Source organism: Papaver somniferum, chromosome 7 (assembly GCF_003573695.1).
Source record: "Papaver somniferum cultivar HN1 chromosome 7, ASM357369v1, whole genome shotgun sequence".
Taxonomy (NCBI): domain Eukaryota; kingdom Viridiplantae; phylum Streptophyta; class Magnoliopsida; order Ranunculales; family Papaveraceae; genus Papaver; species Papaver somniferum.
Window position 1 is genome coordinate 263,412,126 of NC_039364.1, and position 14,651 is coordinate 263,426,776.

Sequence of the window (14,651 nt, forward strand, 5' to 3'; positions counted from 1 at the left end):
GTTCTAGTTTAGATGGATTTTGAAAACTTTCCCTGTTTTCCGGTTGAGAAGTTTTTAAATTTGGGAACAACGTTAATCTAGGAATTCTTTTCGCGTTTTGACTGTTCATTTTTCTAAAACAAAACATCCGTAATTATTCTCCAAATTCAGTTAGAGGTTATTTATGTAATCTATTAATATTATTGACTAATTATGGGCTCGATATATCTAGCATCTTAATGGTGGGTTCTCCATATATAAAATAAAAAATGGGCTAGAAATATTTTTCCCCTTTTATTAGAACCATAATATTGGGCATACCAAAATCTTCCAAGGCATACTGAATGAAGACAAAAAAGGTTGTGAAATAGCAAAATCAGATAACCCCTTTACTTATTAGTGTTATTAATCTTGATTAGTGATTAAATATTTTGTTTAGCGATTAAAATAATTTTCAGAATTATAAGAGTTGTTTAGATGAAAAATTTGGGGAAAAAAAATCAAAGTTTTGGTTTGGTTAAGAAGGAGAGAAAGAGAAGGAGAAAGTGAGAAAATTCTAATTCTTGATTCAATGGAGGATGAGGAGTGTCATATATCATCTAAAAAACCTAGGAAAATACACATCAACTACAACAATGATTCCCAAATGGTTGATTTCCTAGATTACGAGAATGATTCAATGGAGGATGAAAAGGTTCGGCTTACATTTATGAGCCGAACCGATCCCTTTATGAATAGTTCGGCTAGCTGAAACTGTTTAGGTATGCGCCGAACATTTGCTAGACACTAGTTCGGCTTGTATAAAATTTTCCTAGAAAGCCGAACCTATTCCTGAGAGTTCTGGAATAAAAAATGTTAATGATTCGGCTTATATAATGAAAATCGTATCAGTCGAACTGTTCATATACACTTTCAGGCTGAAAATTTGAAGAACCGTTCGGCTCAAAAACAACAACATTATGCGCCAAACCTAGGTTCGGCTCACAACGCAACTAAACTATGCGCCGAACCTAGGTTCGGCTCACAACTCACCTAAATTATGCGCCGAACCTTGATCTGAAACCTGGATATTGACAACTAATGAACAGTTCGGCAAGCTGAAAGTGTTATTGTTATGAGCCGAACCAACTAGTTCGGCTTGTTTAAAAATATCATAAAGCCGAACCTAGTCATGTGTGATCTGGAAGAAAAATTATGTGAGGTTCGGCTCATAGATGTAAGCCGAACTGTTCATCAATGGGTTGGTTCGGCTCATAGATGTAAGCCGAACCTATTCCTGAGAGTTCAGGAATAAAAAATGTTAATGGTTCAGCTTATATAATGAAAATCGTAGATTTTAACCCATTAAAATCAAGTAGATTTTATCTTCATCTTCAAGAGAATGAAAATACGAAGATAACGCAAAAAGAATGAGGCCATTCCGACATTGGACGAAGAAGTTATGATCAAAACAAGATCGAAAGAATTCAGTCTACAGCGGGAAGTTCGGCTGATAACTCATCAACACGAGTCAGCCGAACCTAAAGCCTATAAATCAATATTTTCGAAGTGTTTAAGGGTATATAGGTCATTCATACCCATTAGACACCCCTTATCAATACACCCTGCTTAGGAAAATGACTTTGTATGCCTATAAAGTTTTTGGTATGCCCAATATTATGGTTCTTTTATTAATAGTTACACCGTTCTTTGATGTCCATGGAGTGACACATTATCACGCATGTTATTGGGATCGATACTTTAAATTGAGAATTTATTATTTAGATGTTAGCCTGCTTTTTCTTCTTTTCTTTCTCAATGAATCATGAACCTCAAATCAAACAACAAAAGAAAAAACCATCAATCAATTGTAACTAAATTATCACATTCCAGTTTAATCCTATCAAAATATTTATTTCTAAAATTTACTAGATACATACGATATGACCAATAATAGCATTACAATATTACACTTATTATGTGATCCGATGTTTAGCATATCTTCACCACATTGCAGCAAGCCAATAAGATTTATTTCTAAAATTTAGCAGATACAAATCAGAAGCCACGTTGACTCTATCAAAACAGGAACGTGAGTTCATTTACAACCGTATATTTAGTTAACTACTACTTTGAAAATAGTTCAATTTTCTCCACCATCTCAATTTAATCTTTCTTTATTTTCAAAGTAAACAGCATATTAATAAACTCTCTTGAGAAAAACAATAACTATGCACTCTGTATCAATTTAGATTTGATATGAACTTTCTATTGCTATAGTGGACTATAATTTATACAAAACTAAGCCTCTTTCTTTCTCCAAGCTTTATTCACATAAAATGTGAGAAATGAAAAGCAGTAACACATCTTAGTTTAGTCATGTAACCAATTATCAGGTTTCTTGCATGCTGCAACAGAAATAAAGAGACATCAAAGTTTGAATTATAACCATGGAACAAAATAAACATGGTGGTTGTTTATTTTCAAAATAATGACTTTTACTTGGTGTCATTGAGGAATGCAAAATACATAACTTAAAAGCAAATTAATATACTCGACGGGAGATAGAAACTTGAAAACCTTTGCAGAAGAAGAAGCGAGTGTCGGATATTTTCAACAAACCCTTAACTTGTAGCCGCTATACAAAGTTTTCGGTTTAGGGTTTCTAATGACAGCTAGAAAACCGAACATAAACTTCTTTTCAGAAAAGACACTATTGTTGGAAGAGATGTCTGTTCGCACTGAAATCATGCTCGTTGGAGATGAAGAGTCATCTTCAACAGATATTAAATTCTCTATTTATAGTGTCCTTATTTTCCATTCAAAACACATCAAAAACTCTCTCTGTTTTCTTTCTAACAAGCATCATCAGAAACAAAACCCGTGTGTTCTTGGTTGGATCAAGGTTGTACAAGCTTTGAATCCAACATTGTTGTAGGGCTTCAAGTATCCTAACGGCAATATTCATTGACCTATTTGTACTCGCCAATTTAATTGGGAATGGTCAAATAATTGTCGAAAAGAATCTATTATTAGAGCCTTGAACCCACAGACAATATTCTTTTCTTCACTCTTTTAGTGTCAATTTTCCAACAGCGAGCTCTCCGCATAGTATATCTTTGTATTGACAATTTGCAACATGGTTTGTGGAACTTTTGTCTCGGCACTTTGGGGATTTTCAACTAAAATGGATTCGAGCATTCATATTTAGTCATCCATAAAATTATTATGACGACTCATAATTTTTCAATAAATAAATTTAATTTTTTCATTATGATATATATAGAGGCAATTAGCAAGTAGGTCCAATCTCAACTACATATACTTGGCTCACTCTAATAAATCTCGTTACTCTAGCACTCAACCAATAAGATATTCCAGTCGCACATTCCACCGGCCAAAACGTTCGGAGTGTGAAAGACTTGTATTGCACATGACGATTCATAAAATTCTTTCCAACATACTTCAACACCAAATTATATCGTTAGAACGCATTTATAATCGTTACGCCACATTCAGGCTCATTACATCGCACGCCACCCCCACCACTTCATCACTGCCACCTCAACCCAAAAACTAAAACAAAAAAAAGTTTCTACAATTACTTTAACAATATTGATAAAAAGTCAAACCCAAGTATTATTTTATTGGGCCGATCAAATCATATGGACCATGTTTAGTGAAGCCATAGTGCCATACACTACAAAAACAAATGATTTTTCAAAAACAAACGGTACATTATCCACAACCCAATCGACATTGCCGAAAACTTTTCGAGAAAATAGAAACAGAGAGAAATAGCAATGGCTTCTTCGCTCTTCTTCTCCGTCTCTTCATCATCTCCCTTTCTCTCCTCCACAATAAAACCCAATTTCTCTCAAACAACTAAACATAATCTCCACTTAAAAACTTCACCTTTCACTGTAAAATCCATCTCATCACCGGCAACTAACACACCGTTACCATCAGTTGATAAATTCTGGGATTGGCTCTGCAAGGAAGGAGTTCTATCAAACAAGTCATCAGCAGTTATAAAACCAGGAATTGTTCCTGAAGGACTTGGATTAATTGCCCAGAGAGATGTATCAAGAAATGAAGTGATTTTAGAAATACCCAACAAGCTTTGGATTAATCCAGATTTAGTAGCTTCTTCAGAAATTGGGAAATTTGTTGGTGGATTAAAACCTTGGGTTTCTGTTGCTTTGTTTCTTCTAAGAGAGAAAGCAAATAAGGATTCTAAATGGGCTAGTTACCTGAAAATTCTTCCAGAGAAAACTGATTCTACCATATTTTGGTGAGTCTGGGTTATCCAATTTCTTGTAATTTTTCTGTTTGAAGTGTTAAATAGTTTGATTGTTAATAAATTGAGTTTGGTGTCTCCAGTACAGGTCAGAAGAGGAGCTTTCTGAAATTCAAGGTCAGTAAACAGCATTTTCATGTCAACCTTTTCTGCTACAATGAGTTGCCTAAGTTATAGATGAAGTCCTAATTAGACTGTCTACACCATTAAACTTTTCTGCTTGGAAATTCTCCAACCAACTATTTCGATATACTGCGGCTAATTTCGTGTCATATAATGAACTACCTGAATAATTATGCCTTTGTATACTAGTAAGTGCTGCCATGATGGGTGCTGAAGTCAGTTTTGACCTTATTCTAAGCAACAATGCTGTGAATTAGAAGGCAATATAGTGAAATTGGAAGACATTGGAGTGAAATTGGATGACATTGTAATGTAGTTATACTTCTTGTTAGGGACAAATGGGCCTCCTACGTTGGCCGCCTATGCCTAATTATCAAAACTTAATGATTCCTCGTAGTTGGAAATAAGCTGTTTAAAGTATATGAGCTATTTCTGATCACACCCCATTAACCTTTTCTGCTTAGGGATACTCTCTCGGACCAACTATTTCAATAGAATGCAGCTATTATGTTTCGCGTGATTTCAGTGAGCTACCTAAATAACTATGCATTATACTAGTCACTGCTGCCATGGTGGGTGCCAATGTTAGGATTAATCTTATTCTAACCGACGATGCAGTGAATTGGAAGAAATTACAGTGACGTCAGAAGACATTTTGGTGACTTTATTTGCTCAGCTGACTTTGTTTTGTGAGTGACTAGGAATCACATTTAGACACCACAAAAGGGCCTCTGATGTTGGCCGAATATGCCTTGTACTAAACTTAATACTAATATTTAAGAGATGGAAATAATTTGGTATAGTCATGGATTGCAAAGTAGCCATTGTCTTAGTCTAATCAAGTCACTTGATGTCAATTTTCACTTTGTCATCTGAAAGTGTAGCATAAGGTCCTAGATTATGTAACCAAGATTGGCTTCGATTTTCTTGCAGGAACTCAACTATTGAGCACAACCTTGGGTGTGAAAGAGTACGTGCACAGAGAATTTCTCAAGGTCGAACAAGAAGTTATACTTCCCAACAAGCACCTTTTTCCTTCAATTACGTCAGACGACTTCTTTTGGGCATTTGGTATACTCAGATCAAGAGCATTTTCACGCCTTCGTGGTCAAGATCTTGTTCTAGTCCCTCTAGCCGACTTGGTAAGATATTTATCACTCTTTAAATGTTTTTAATAGAAGTAGAATGTGCTGTAGGCTCTGTAAGTTAGGGGAAGAACTAAGACATCTGCATAGATCTTGATATGCTTGTTACTTACTCAAGTTCATTGCCTTCACTGTCACATAAATGAACAAAAATGGGCTATTTTGATCTTGATATCCTGAAAAGAACGCCATTACGTCAGAGAAAGAAAATTACACCGCACCTATTACAGTCTGCCAACTAGAAAGCGCCATAGTTAAAGAAATTTCTTCATGAAAGCTCAATTATACACATACAACACATCACTTTCTTGATGATTGAGTCAAAAGTCTTTTATTTACCCATTAAAAGCCGTTTATTCCTCTCCAGCCATATTGTCTATCACACCGCAAAGGGTAAAAACTCCCATAATTTCCACTTCTTTGTCTCTTTTTTTTTTTGTCTCCAATCCCATATGGAATTCCTCACACTATCTCTAAACACCCAAGTCATCTTGCAACTCTCAGAAAATAATGCTAGACTTTCTTGTTACTTCACAAAATCAGAGATCAATAAGAAGTGCTCATTAGAGTTTTCTTGGTACCTCCAAGTATGTCGTGTTAAAAAAAAATAAAAAAATTGCACAGATCTTCTGCGCCTAGGCGCTTTTCTTGTTTTAATTTGTCACCACTATCTCCCTCAGCATTGCATTTTTGTTCCAAGTAATTTTGAATAAAGCTCAAAACATACTTAATGCCTTTTCTTCCAATCCAGTTGCTGTGAAGGGCCGCGTTCATAAGTCTCATTTTCTTCACACCAAGACCATCATTAGATTTTTTAGTAAACAAACTTTTCTTCTTCTTGTTCATAAAATTAGTGGACCCCATACAAAATTTTTCATGATCTTTTTCAATATTCTTTGCAACTGAAGCAGGCAACTGAAAAAGAGAAAGATAATAGGTTGATAAGATAGCCACTACGCATACACTCTTGACCAAACAAGCCAGCCTCCTCTGGAAAAATATCTCCTTTTCTAAGTACTAAGCCTTTTCTCAAGTCTCTGCAAAACAACCTCCCAAACACCTACACTCTTTGATTAACTTCCCATGGTAATTCCCAAATAAGTATTAGGAAATGCTACCAGCTCAGACCCAAACAAGGTTGCACAACCAACAGCATTTTGAGCTCCTCCCAGACCAGCCACTGCTCTTTTTCTAAAGTTCACTTCTAAACGAGACACTAACTCAAAATCAAACATTTTGTGTTTCAAGTTCTGCACCTGGTCTTCAGAACTGTTAATTTTATTGTATCAACATATAAGATTCGTATTCTTAAATCATATCTAAACAAGCTTCTGAAGGTTCATGTATTTTGAAAATTTCAATGACAATCATTTATTTGTTTTACAAGATCAACCACAGTTCTAGCATAACTGCGGAGAATGTTGCTTGGGAAATCAAAGGAGGAGGTATCTTCTCTAGGGATGTCTTTTTTTCCTTAAGGACTCCTGGTTCTGTAAAGTCCGGTGAGCAGGTAAATCTTCTAATAATACCCCACAATGTAACTGTTGGGAATTGGAGGGCTATTTAAACAACTTAGATTTTTAAAATGTGCACTTAATATGTTTTGATGGGTTAATTTCATGGCAGATATATATCCAATATGATGCAGGGAAGAGTAATGCTGAGTTGGCATTAGATTATGGCTTTGTCGACTCAAGGCCAGATCGCAATGCATATACTCTGACGTTAGGGATATCTGACTCAGACCCATTTCTCGGTGACAAACTGGACATTGCTGAGTCTAATGGTCTTGTGGGTGAAACTGCATACTTTGATGTCGTCTTAGGCCAGCCCCTTCCACCAGCAATGCTTCCTTACCTGCGTTTGGTAGCTCTCGGTGGTCAAGATGCATTTCTCTTGGAATCTGTATTCAGAAACGCTGTATGGGGTCATCTTGAATTGCCCATTAGCCCTACCAATGAAGAGCTAATATGCCGAGTTCTGAGAGAAACCTGCAAAACCGCGCTCTCCAAATATGCTACCACCATCGAAGAGGTAACTCGACCTTCACTTCTGTTTTAATAGTTCCCTGTGCAATGCGGGACTATTAATATCATTACCGCACAGTTTGAGTAACACCGATAACTGTTTAAGTCACCGCTGATTTGAACTAAACCGACTTGACAAGTATGGTCTTGCAGGATGAGAAGCTACTGGAAGGAGGGAATTTGAGCCCAAGACTTGCAGTAGCACTCGGAATAAGACTTGCGGAGAAGAAGATTTTACAACAGATCGATGAGGTCATCAGAAACAGAGAATTAGAACTAGATGAGCTTGAATACTACCAGGAAAGAAGACTTAAAGATCTAGGCTTGGTTGGTGACCAAGAAGATATCATATTTTGGGAACCCAAATAGAAGTACTAGCAAAACCACTGCCTTGTTACTAGTTCTAATAAACAAAGTTAAGACCATTACATTAAGAAAAAAGAGGGTAATCAAGCTTTAACTTCAGTAATAAGATTAATTTTATGCATAACATTATCAGTTTCCTGAGCAAAACAAGGGTTGTTTTTTAACCATGTAGGCATCTCAAAACAACCTAAAGGGTAACTACCATAATACTCCATATGACTTGCTACATTGCAGAGTCAACACACATCCAACGTACTACTGGGTATATCAACCAGTTTTCCGTTTCACATGTGTACAAAATTAGAGGTTAAAAAGAAATGAAAATTGCAATGTCTAGTGCAAAAAATTAAGGCCACTTAGCAGTTGTAGCTGGAAGGTAAAAAAGATATTTTCCGTTTCGGTATATGCTGAATAACTGCTTCAGTAGCTTCTAGCCAGCCTCTTCCAGTCATCAACCGCAACTCTTTAACAGACTTCTTGAGATCACCTTTGCAGGCTTCATCCATTACAAACTTGGCAAAAGGAATACACCTGTTAAGAGAAAGTATCAGTCTACGCCAAAAGTGAATGAAAACGAAAAACCAAGAAAAGATGCTACTACTGTTGATTCTTCTCATTCCCATATTGTACTTCAAAATAACTGTGCACTGCACATTTTGCAGGTTGGCTTTCCAGCCCTGTATGCGTGCAGCCATGAGCAGGAAAATAACTTGCTCCCACCATTCACATGACACCTACAGGCTACAGATATGAAATCTCGGGAACGCAGCAAATCATTTATCTGACAATTATTGAAAAGTCGACCACTAAACTTTCCTGGTCCACCCATCTCTGTTGATAATTGATATACAAAGTCCACAGTCAGTGCAAAATTCATATTTATGAGGGAGGTAGCGTCGACGCCAATTGAACCTATTTACAGGATCATAATATTGTATCTTCACTAACTGTATAGAGAAATTACAACCACAAGTTTGCAGTAGAGTTAGAATGTGCTATATTTTGACTGGGATATGAGAAAAGGGTAAATGCATGATATAGTCATTCACCCCTGACATATTTTTTTTCCTAAGAATAAAAATAAGTCTTCAGATGTTGTGATATACAAGAAATAGCATAGATATTTATATGAACCGAGGAATTGTATCATCTATATGATATGGCTATTTGAGATGTTGATAAAATAACCTATGAATTCCTAGGCAGAATACGTAATAGCATAGATAGCTTATGAATGAAAACCAACAAGCTACCAGATTCTTGTATTGTAACTGCAAAAACAGTAATCAAATTGGAAATAAAACAAAAGTGCACAGAATTATTAATATACCTGAGTGTGTCATTGTCAATGACCAATCCCTTGGGATATATTCAATCTTTGGATATTTCCTGTTGATAGAGAGCACCAACAGCTTTCATACAGTCTTCAACTGAAGAAAGCATATCAGCCTCAGTCAATTTGTCTTTGTTCATATTCAAATTTTTCATCGCCAGCATATCCATTGAGTCACCAAGAGAATCTTCGGCACCAAGACTATCACAACCGTCATTTGAGTCAGAGACCAAGTTCAAGAAATTCTTACACATTTCCAGATCAGCTTGAGATGATGATCCATGTTGAGATGGTCTCTCTTCCAAACAGCCCCAAGGTCCCCAACCCTTCCCTTCTTCAACATTCAGCACCTTCTCTCCGGTTTTCAGTTCATACGCAAGAGAATCCTTGCTCCCTTCACCTATGGTTTCAGCATTAGGTTTGCTCATGTCTTTATCTCTTTGGTTTTCACCAGTTTGAGTTATTTCATTCTGCAAACCCTGCGCTTCAGACTCTACCTTTTCAGAACTTTCATTTCCATTCCCTGAGACTATCATATCCATTGAGTCACCAAGAGAATCTTCAGCGCCAAGACTGTCACCACCGTCATTTGAGTCAGAGACCAAGTTTACGGAAGTCTTTTTACACATTTCCAGATCTGCTTGAGATGAAGATCCATGTTCAGATGGTCTCTCTTCCAAACAGCCACAACCCTTCCCTTCTATAACATTCAGCACCTTCTCTTCGGTATTCAGTTCATACGCACGAGAATCCTTGCTCCCTTCACCTATGGTTTCAGCATTAGGTTTGCTCATGTCTTTATCTCTTTGGTTTTCACCAGTTTGAGTAATTTCATTCTGCAAACCCGGCGCTTCAGACTCTACCTTTTCAGAGCAACTCAATTCTTGACATCTCAATATCGAACTTACATTTCCATTCCCTGGGACTATCATATCCATTGAGTCACCAAGAGAATCTTCAGCGCCAAGACTGTCACCACCATCATTTGAGTCAAAGACCAAGTTCAAAGAAGTCTTGTTACACATTTCCAGATCAGCTTGAGATGATGATCCATGTTGAGATGGTCTCTCTTCCGAACAGCCCCAACCCTTCCCTTCTTCAACATTCAGCACCTTCTCTTCGGATTTCAGTTCATACGCACGAGAATCCTTGCTCCCTTCACCTACAGTTTCAGCATTAGGTTTGCTCATGTCTTTATCTCCTTGGTTTTCACCAGTTTGAGTAATTTCATTTTGCAAACCCTGCGCTTCAGACTCTACCTTATCAGAGTAACTCAATTCTTGACATCTCAATATCAAACTTTCATTTCCATTCCCTGGGACTATCATATCCATTGAGTCACCAAGAGAATCTTCAGTGCCAAGACTGTCACCACCATCATTTGAGTCAGAGACCAAGTTCACGGAAATCTTGTTACACATGCCCAGATCAGCTTGAGATGATGATCTCTCTTCCAAACAGCCCCAATCCTTCCCTTCTTCAACATTCAGCACCTTCTCTTCGGTTTTCAGTTCATATGCACAAGAATCCTTACTCCCTTCACCTCTGGTTTCAGCATTAGGTTTGCTCATGTCTCTTGGCTTTTCACCAGTTTGAGTAATTTCATTCTGCAAACCCCGCGCTTCAGACTCTACCTTTTCAGAGTAACTCAGTTCTTGACATCCCAATAGCGAACTTTCTTTTCCATTCCCTGGGACTAGGCTCGCCAAATTAGAAATGCATGTCTCAACACATCCAATTGTTGAGTTTTCATTTTCCAATCTTTGGACTAGAATCTCCGCGTCGGAACACTCCATTCTCCAAAATTCAGTTGTATTCTCATCTGTAGAAATACTCTTTCTAGTTTCTTCTACCTCAGCTAATTTATCCTGGAATTCAGTGCACTCCACCTTCTTCTTCATCTTCTCAAGATCTACTTTATTCTTCTCAAGCTCCACCTTGTTCTTCTCACGCTCTAGTTCATTCTTCGGAAGCTCTACTTCATTCTTTTCAAGCTCCGCTTTCACCTTCTCAAGCTCCACCTTATTCTTCTCAGGCTCCGTAGATAATTCAAAACAGTTACTTTTGTAAAGCTCCATGCTCTCCAACTGATCATTTACAGGTTGTCCAGATCCTTTTGTACTTTCGACATTCTTCTCATGCTCTACTTCATTCTTCTCAAGCTCCACTTTCACCTTCTCAAGCTCCACCTTATTCTTCTCAGGCTCCATAGATAATTCTATACAGTTACTTTGGTAAAGCTCCACGCTCTCCAACTGATCATTTACAGGTTCTCCAGATCCTTTTGTACTTTCAACATTCTTCAAAAGCTCTACTTCATTCTTCTCAAGCTCCGCTTTCACCTTCTCAAGCTCCACCTCATTCTTCTCAGGCTCCATAAATAATTCAATACAGTTACTTTGGTAAAGCTCCACGCTCTGCAACTGATCATTTACAGGTTCTCCAGATCCTTTTGTACTTCTGACATTCTTCTCAAGTTCTACTTCATTCTTCTCCAGCTCCGCTTTCACCTTCTCAAGCTCCAGCTCATTCTTCTCAGGCTCCATAAATAATTCAATACAATTACTTTGGTAAAGCTCCACGCTCTCCAACTGATCATTTACAGGTTCTCCAGATCCTTTTGTACTTTCGACATTTTTCATCTTTGTCCAAACATTGGGAGAAGCACCTTCTGTAATTCTATCAGCTGGATAGAAAATTTCAAATTAGTTAGACAAAGCAATGATTCTTATTGTTCCTCGGGGGGACTTAACAAATGAAACTATGAAATTTGACACTCAGTTATCATATATTAAACACTTAACCAAACGAAATGAAACCAACATCAACACCAAAAATCATAAAAATTTAGAAATGTATGTTTGAGTTACTCACAGCTGGTGGTAGGTTCGCTCATGTTGTTCTCATCTCTTTGCTTTTCACCAGTTTTAGTAATTTCATTCTGCAAACCCCGAACTTCAGACTCTATCTTTTCAGAGCAACTCAATTCTTGACATCTCACTATCGAACTTTCTTTTCCATTCCATGCAGCTAGGCTCCCCAGATTAGAAACACGTGACTCTACACATGTCATTGTTGAATTTTCATTTTCCATTCGCTGGACCAGACTCTCCAAATCGGAACACCTCTTTCTCCAAAACTCAGTTGCATTCTCATCTTTAGCAGTACTCTTTGTAGTTTCTTCTACCTCCGCTAATTTACCCTGTAATTCAGTGCACTCCACTTTCTTCTTCTCAAGCTCTACTTTATTTTTCTCAAGCTCCACTTTTATCTTCTCAAGCTCCACCTTATTCTTCTCCAGCTCCATAGACAACTCAAAACAGTTACTTTTATAAAGCTCCGCGCTCTCCAATTCAATTGCAGGTTCTCCAGACCCTTTTGTTCTTTCGACATTTTTCCTCTTTGTCCCAATTTTGGGAGGACCACCTTCTACAATTCCATCAGCTGGATAGAAAATTCCCAATTAGTTAGACAATGCACTGATTCTTATTGTACTTGTGCAGGACTTAACAGATGAAACTACAAAATTTCTTAACACTACCTATATTATTTAGAAACAAAATTTTAAAAATGCAAACGAAACGAACAGCAACAACCCCAAAAACAACAACATCAAAGGAGAAATTTATGTAAGAGTTGCTCACATTCAAAGTTATCATTTATAGCTGGTTGATTACTTGTTTCATCACCTTCCATTACCATCTTCCTCCGTTTCGAGGCCCTAGTTTCAACCACAGGTCCCCTAATTCCTGTCAATGATTCTAGTTCTCCTGACATTCTTTCAACTCTTTTCCTCTTTGCACCAATTTTGACAGAACCAGCACCTACAATTGCATCAGCTGCATAAAAAAATCCCCAATTAGCTAGACATTGCAGTGATTCTTACTCCTCCGGTGACTAATTCAACAGATTAAACCACGAAATTTCTTAAATTGGAAGCAAACGAAACGGGGGAAAATGTATGTTTAGAGGAGTTACTCACAGCTGGTGGTAGGATTACTAGTAGATGGTTGGCCCGTCAGCTGCCGTTTCGCCGGCCGTTTTATGCGATTTGAATCCCTAGTTTCGGTAACCCTCTTAGAAAGACCAGCTTCGCTTTTCTTCTTCTTCTTCTTCATAAGACGATCCTTATTATGCTGAGAAATAGATCTGCAATGTTCTTCACAATAATTTTTAGTACCGGAACTACTCTTCATCCTGAAATTCTTGCATCTCCATCTTCCTCCACCAATTCTACAACACCGCTCTTCATCTGGAGGTAGGATGGAACTCTGCTTCTTCACCTTCTTCTTCTTCGTTAGATCTGGAGTTTCAGACCCAAGAAGATCAAGTTGATTCTTCTTTAGAATCGAGGGGTTGTTTCTCAGAAAATCAGTGTGAAACTTGTAATGTTTGTCACAAAATTGTAGATGATTATCACCACTTAAAATCTTGCATATGTTTCCTCTGTATCTGCAAGCCTGTTGTTGTGCAGCAGCAGCAGCCATTTTCCTAGTCTTCATGATGCCCTAGAAATGGAACAAAGAAGAAATTGGGGAAAAACTCAAGGGAAAGTAGCGAGTGAATGAGGTTTACCTACTTTTACCATTTAAGACACGAGTACCAATTTAACCACAGGTTCACTAACTCCAGTTACTTTTTACCCTTATCATTAAAGACCGTATGTAGAACTTCCGTGCCTCATTCAAAAAAAAACAACATTGCTGATAGGGGTACCAAATCAAGTGGGGGTGTACCAAAATTATAATAAGACAAAACCGATTTTCATATAGGACAAATCAGTTTTTGTCTTTGTTTGGTACACCCCCACTAAACCTGGCACCGCCATTAGCAGCCTTGAAAAAAACAACATAAATTCAGCTCGCAAAATTTTCTATTCGGGTAATTTGTATCCAGAAATATCTTTTTGACCTTTAAAAGTTAAAGCGCGAGAAATCTGTTTGGGTGGCAAATTTCAAAATGGATTCTAGAAATCGAAAAGTTAACTTTCTATGAAGCACGAGAATTTTGCTTGTAAATTCTATTTCTGATATCCAAACTAGTTTTACTGATCATCATCCATGCACATAAACTACTTGGGACAAGCGTCTCAGCCTCATAGGCTCTTCTTCACAAGCACCAATGACGACTCATAATCCCCCCACACCTGCATCGTACATGGCTTGAACAATGTAGGATTTCTCAAATTGAGTAAACATACTTGGACACAACCACTGGGGGTACAAGATAGGTGGCTATGGCCACCCAAGATTTTGGAGATCATAAAGGAGGACTGAGAAGTTTGATCCAATACTTACTAAATTGGTATAGCGTAGCCCCTCCGAGAACTATTATGAAGCAGATCAGATCTGTTTTCGATAACAAACCCATCAAAACCTTAAACGACGCTTGCTCCGATC

The 14,651-nt window shown here is 37.6% G+C and overlaps 2 protein-coding genes across 6 annotated transcripts; one reads left to right on the top strand and one right to left on the bottom strand.

Moving 5' to 3' along the window:
• The first annotated feature begins 3,706 nt into the window (after positions 1-3,706).
• LOC113300303 (fructose-bisphosphate aldolase-lysine N-methyltransferase, chloroplastic-like) lies at positions 3,707-8,040 on the top strand. The gene is made up of 6 exons (XM_026549516.1): positions 3,707-4,252; positions 4,347-4,375; positions 5,315-5,523; positions 6,914-7,036; positions 7,153-7,560; positions 7,707-8,040. Exons 1-6 carry the CDS (start codon positions 3,762-3,764, stop codon positions 7,920-7,922), a joined length of 1,476 nt encoding a protein of 491 aa, XP_026405301.1. The 5' UTR covers positions 3,707-3,761; the 3' UTR covers positions 7,923-8,040.
• LOC113300302 (centrosomal protein of 290 kDa-like) lies at positions 7,997-13,797 on the bottom strand. 5 transcript variants are annotated; one of them, XR_003335703.1, is made up of 6 exons: positions 13,235-13,797; positions 12,897-13,091; positions 12,127-12,696; positions 9,250-11,938; positions 8,550-8,750; positions 7,997-8,450 (listed from the first exon to the last, which is right to left on the bottom strand). XR_003335703.1 is itself a non-coding variant. In XM_026549514.1 (5 exons), exons 1-4 carry the CDS (start codon positions 13,752-13,754, stop codon positions 9,291-9,293), a joined length of 3,933 nt encoding a protein of 1,310 aa, XP_026405299.1. In that variant the 5' UTR covers positions 13,755-13,797; the 3' UTR covers positions 7,997-8,450; positions 9,250-9,290. The 5 variants fall into 5 exon arrangements, 3 of the variants coding, with proteins under 3 accessions (XP_026405299.1, XP_026405298.1, XP_026405300.1); XR_003335702.1 differs by having other exon boundaries at positions 8,521-8,750; XM_026549514.1 differs by lacking the exon at positions 8,550-8,750.
• Between the last annotated feature and the right edge of the window lie 854 nt (positions 13,798-14,651).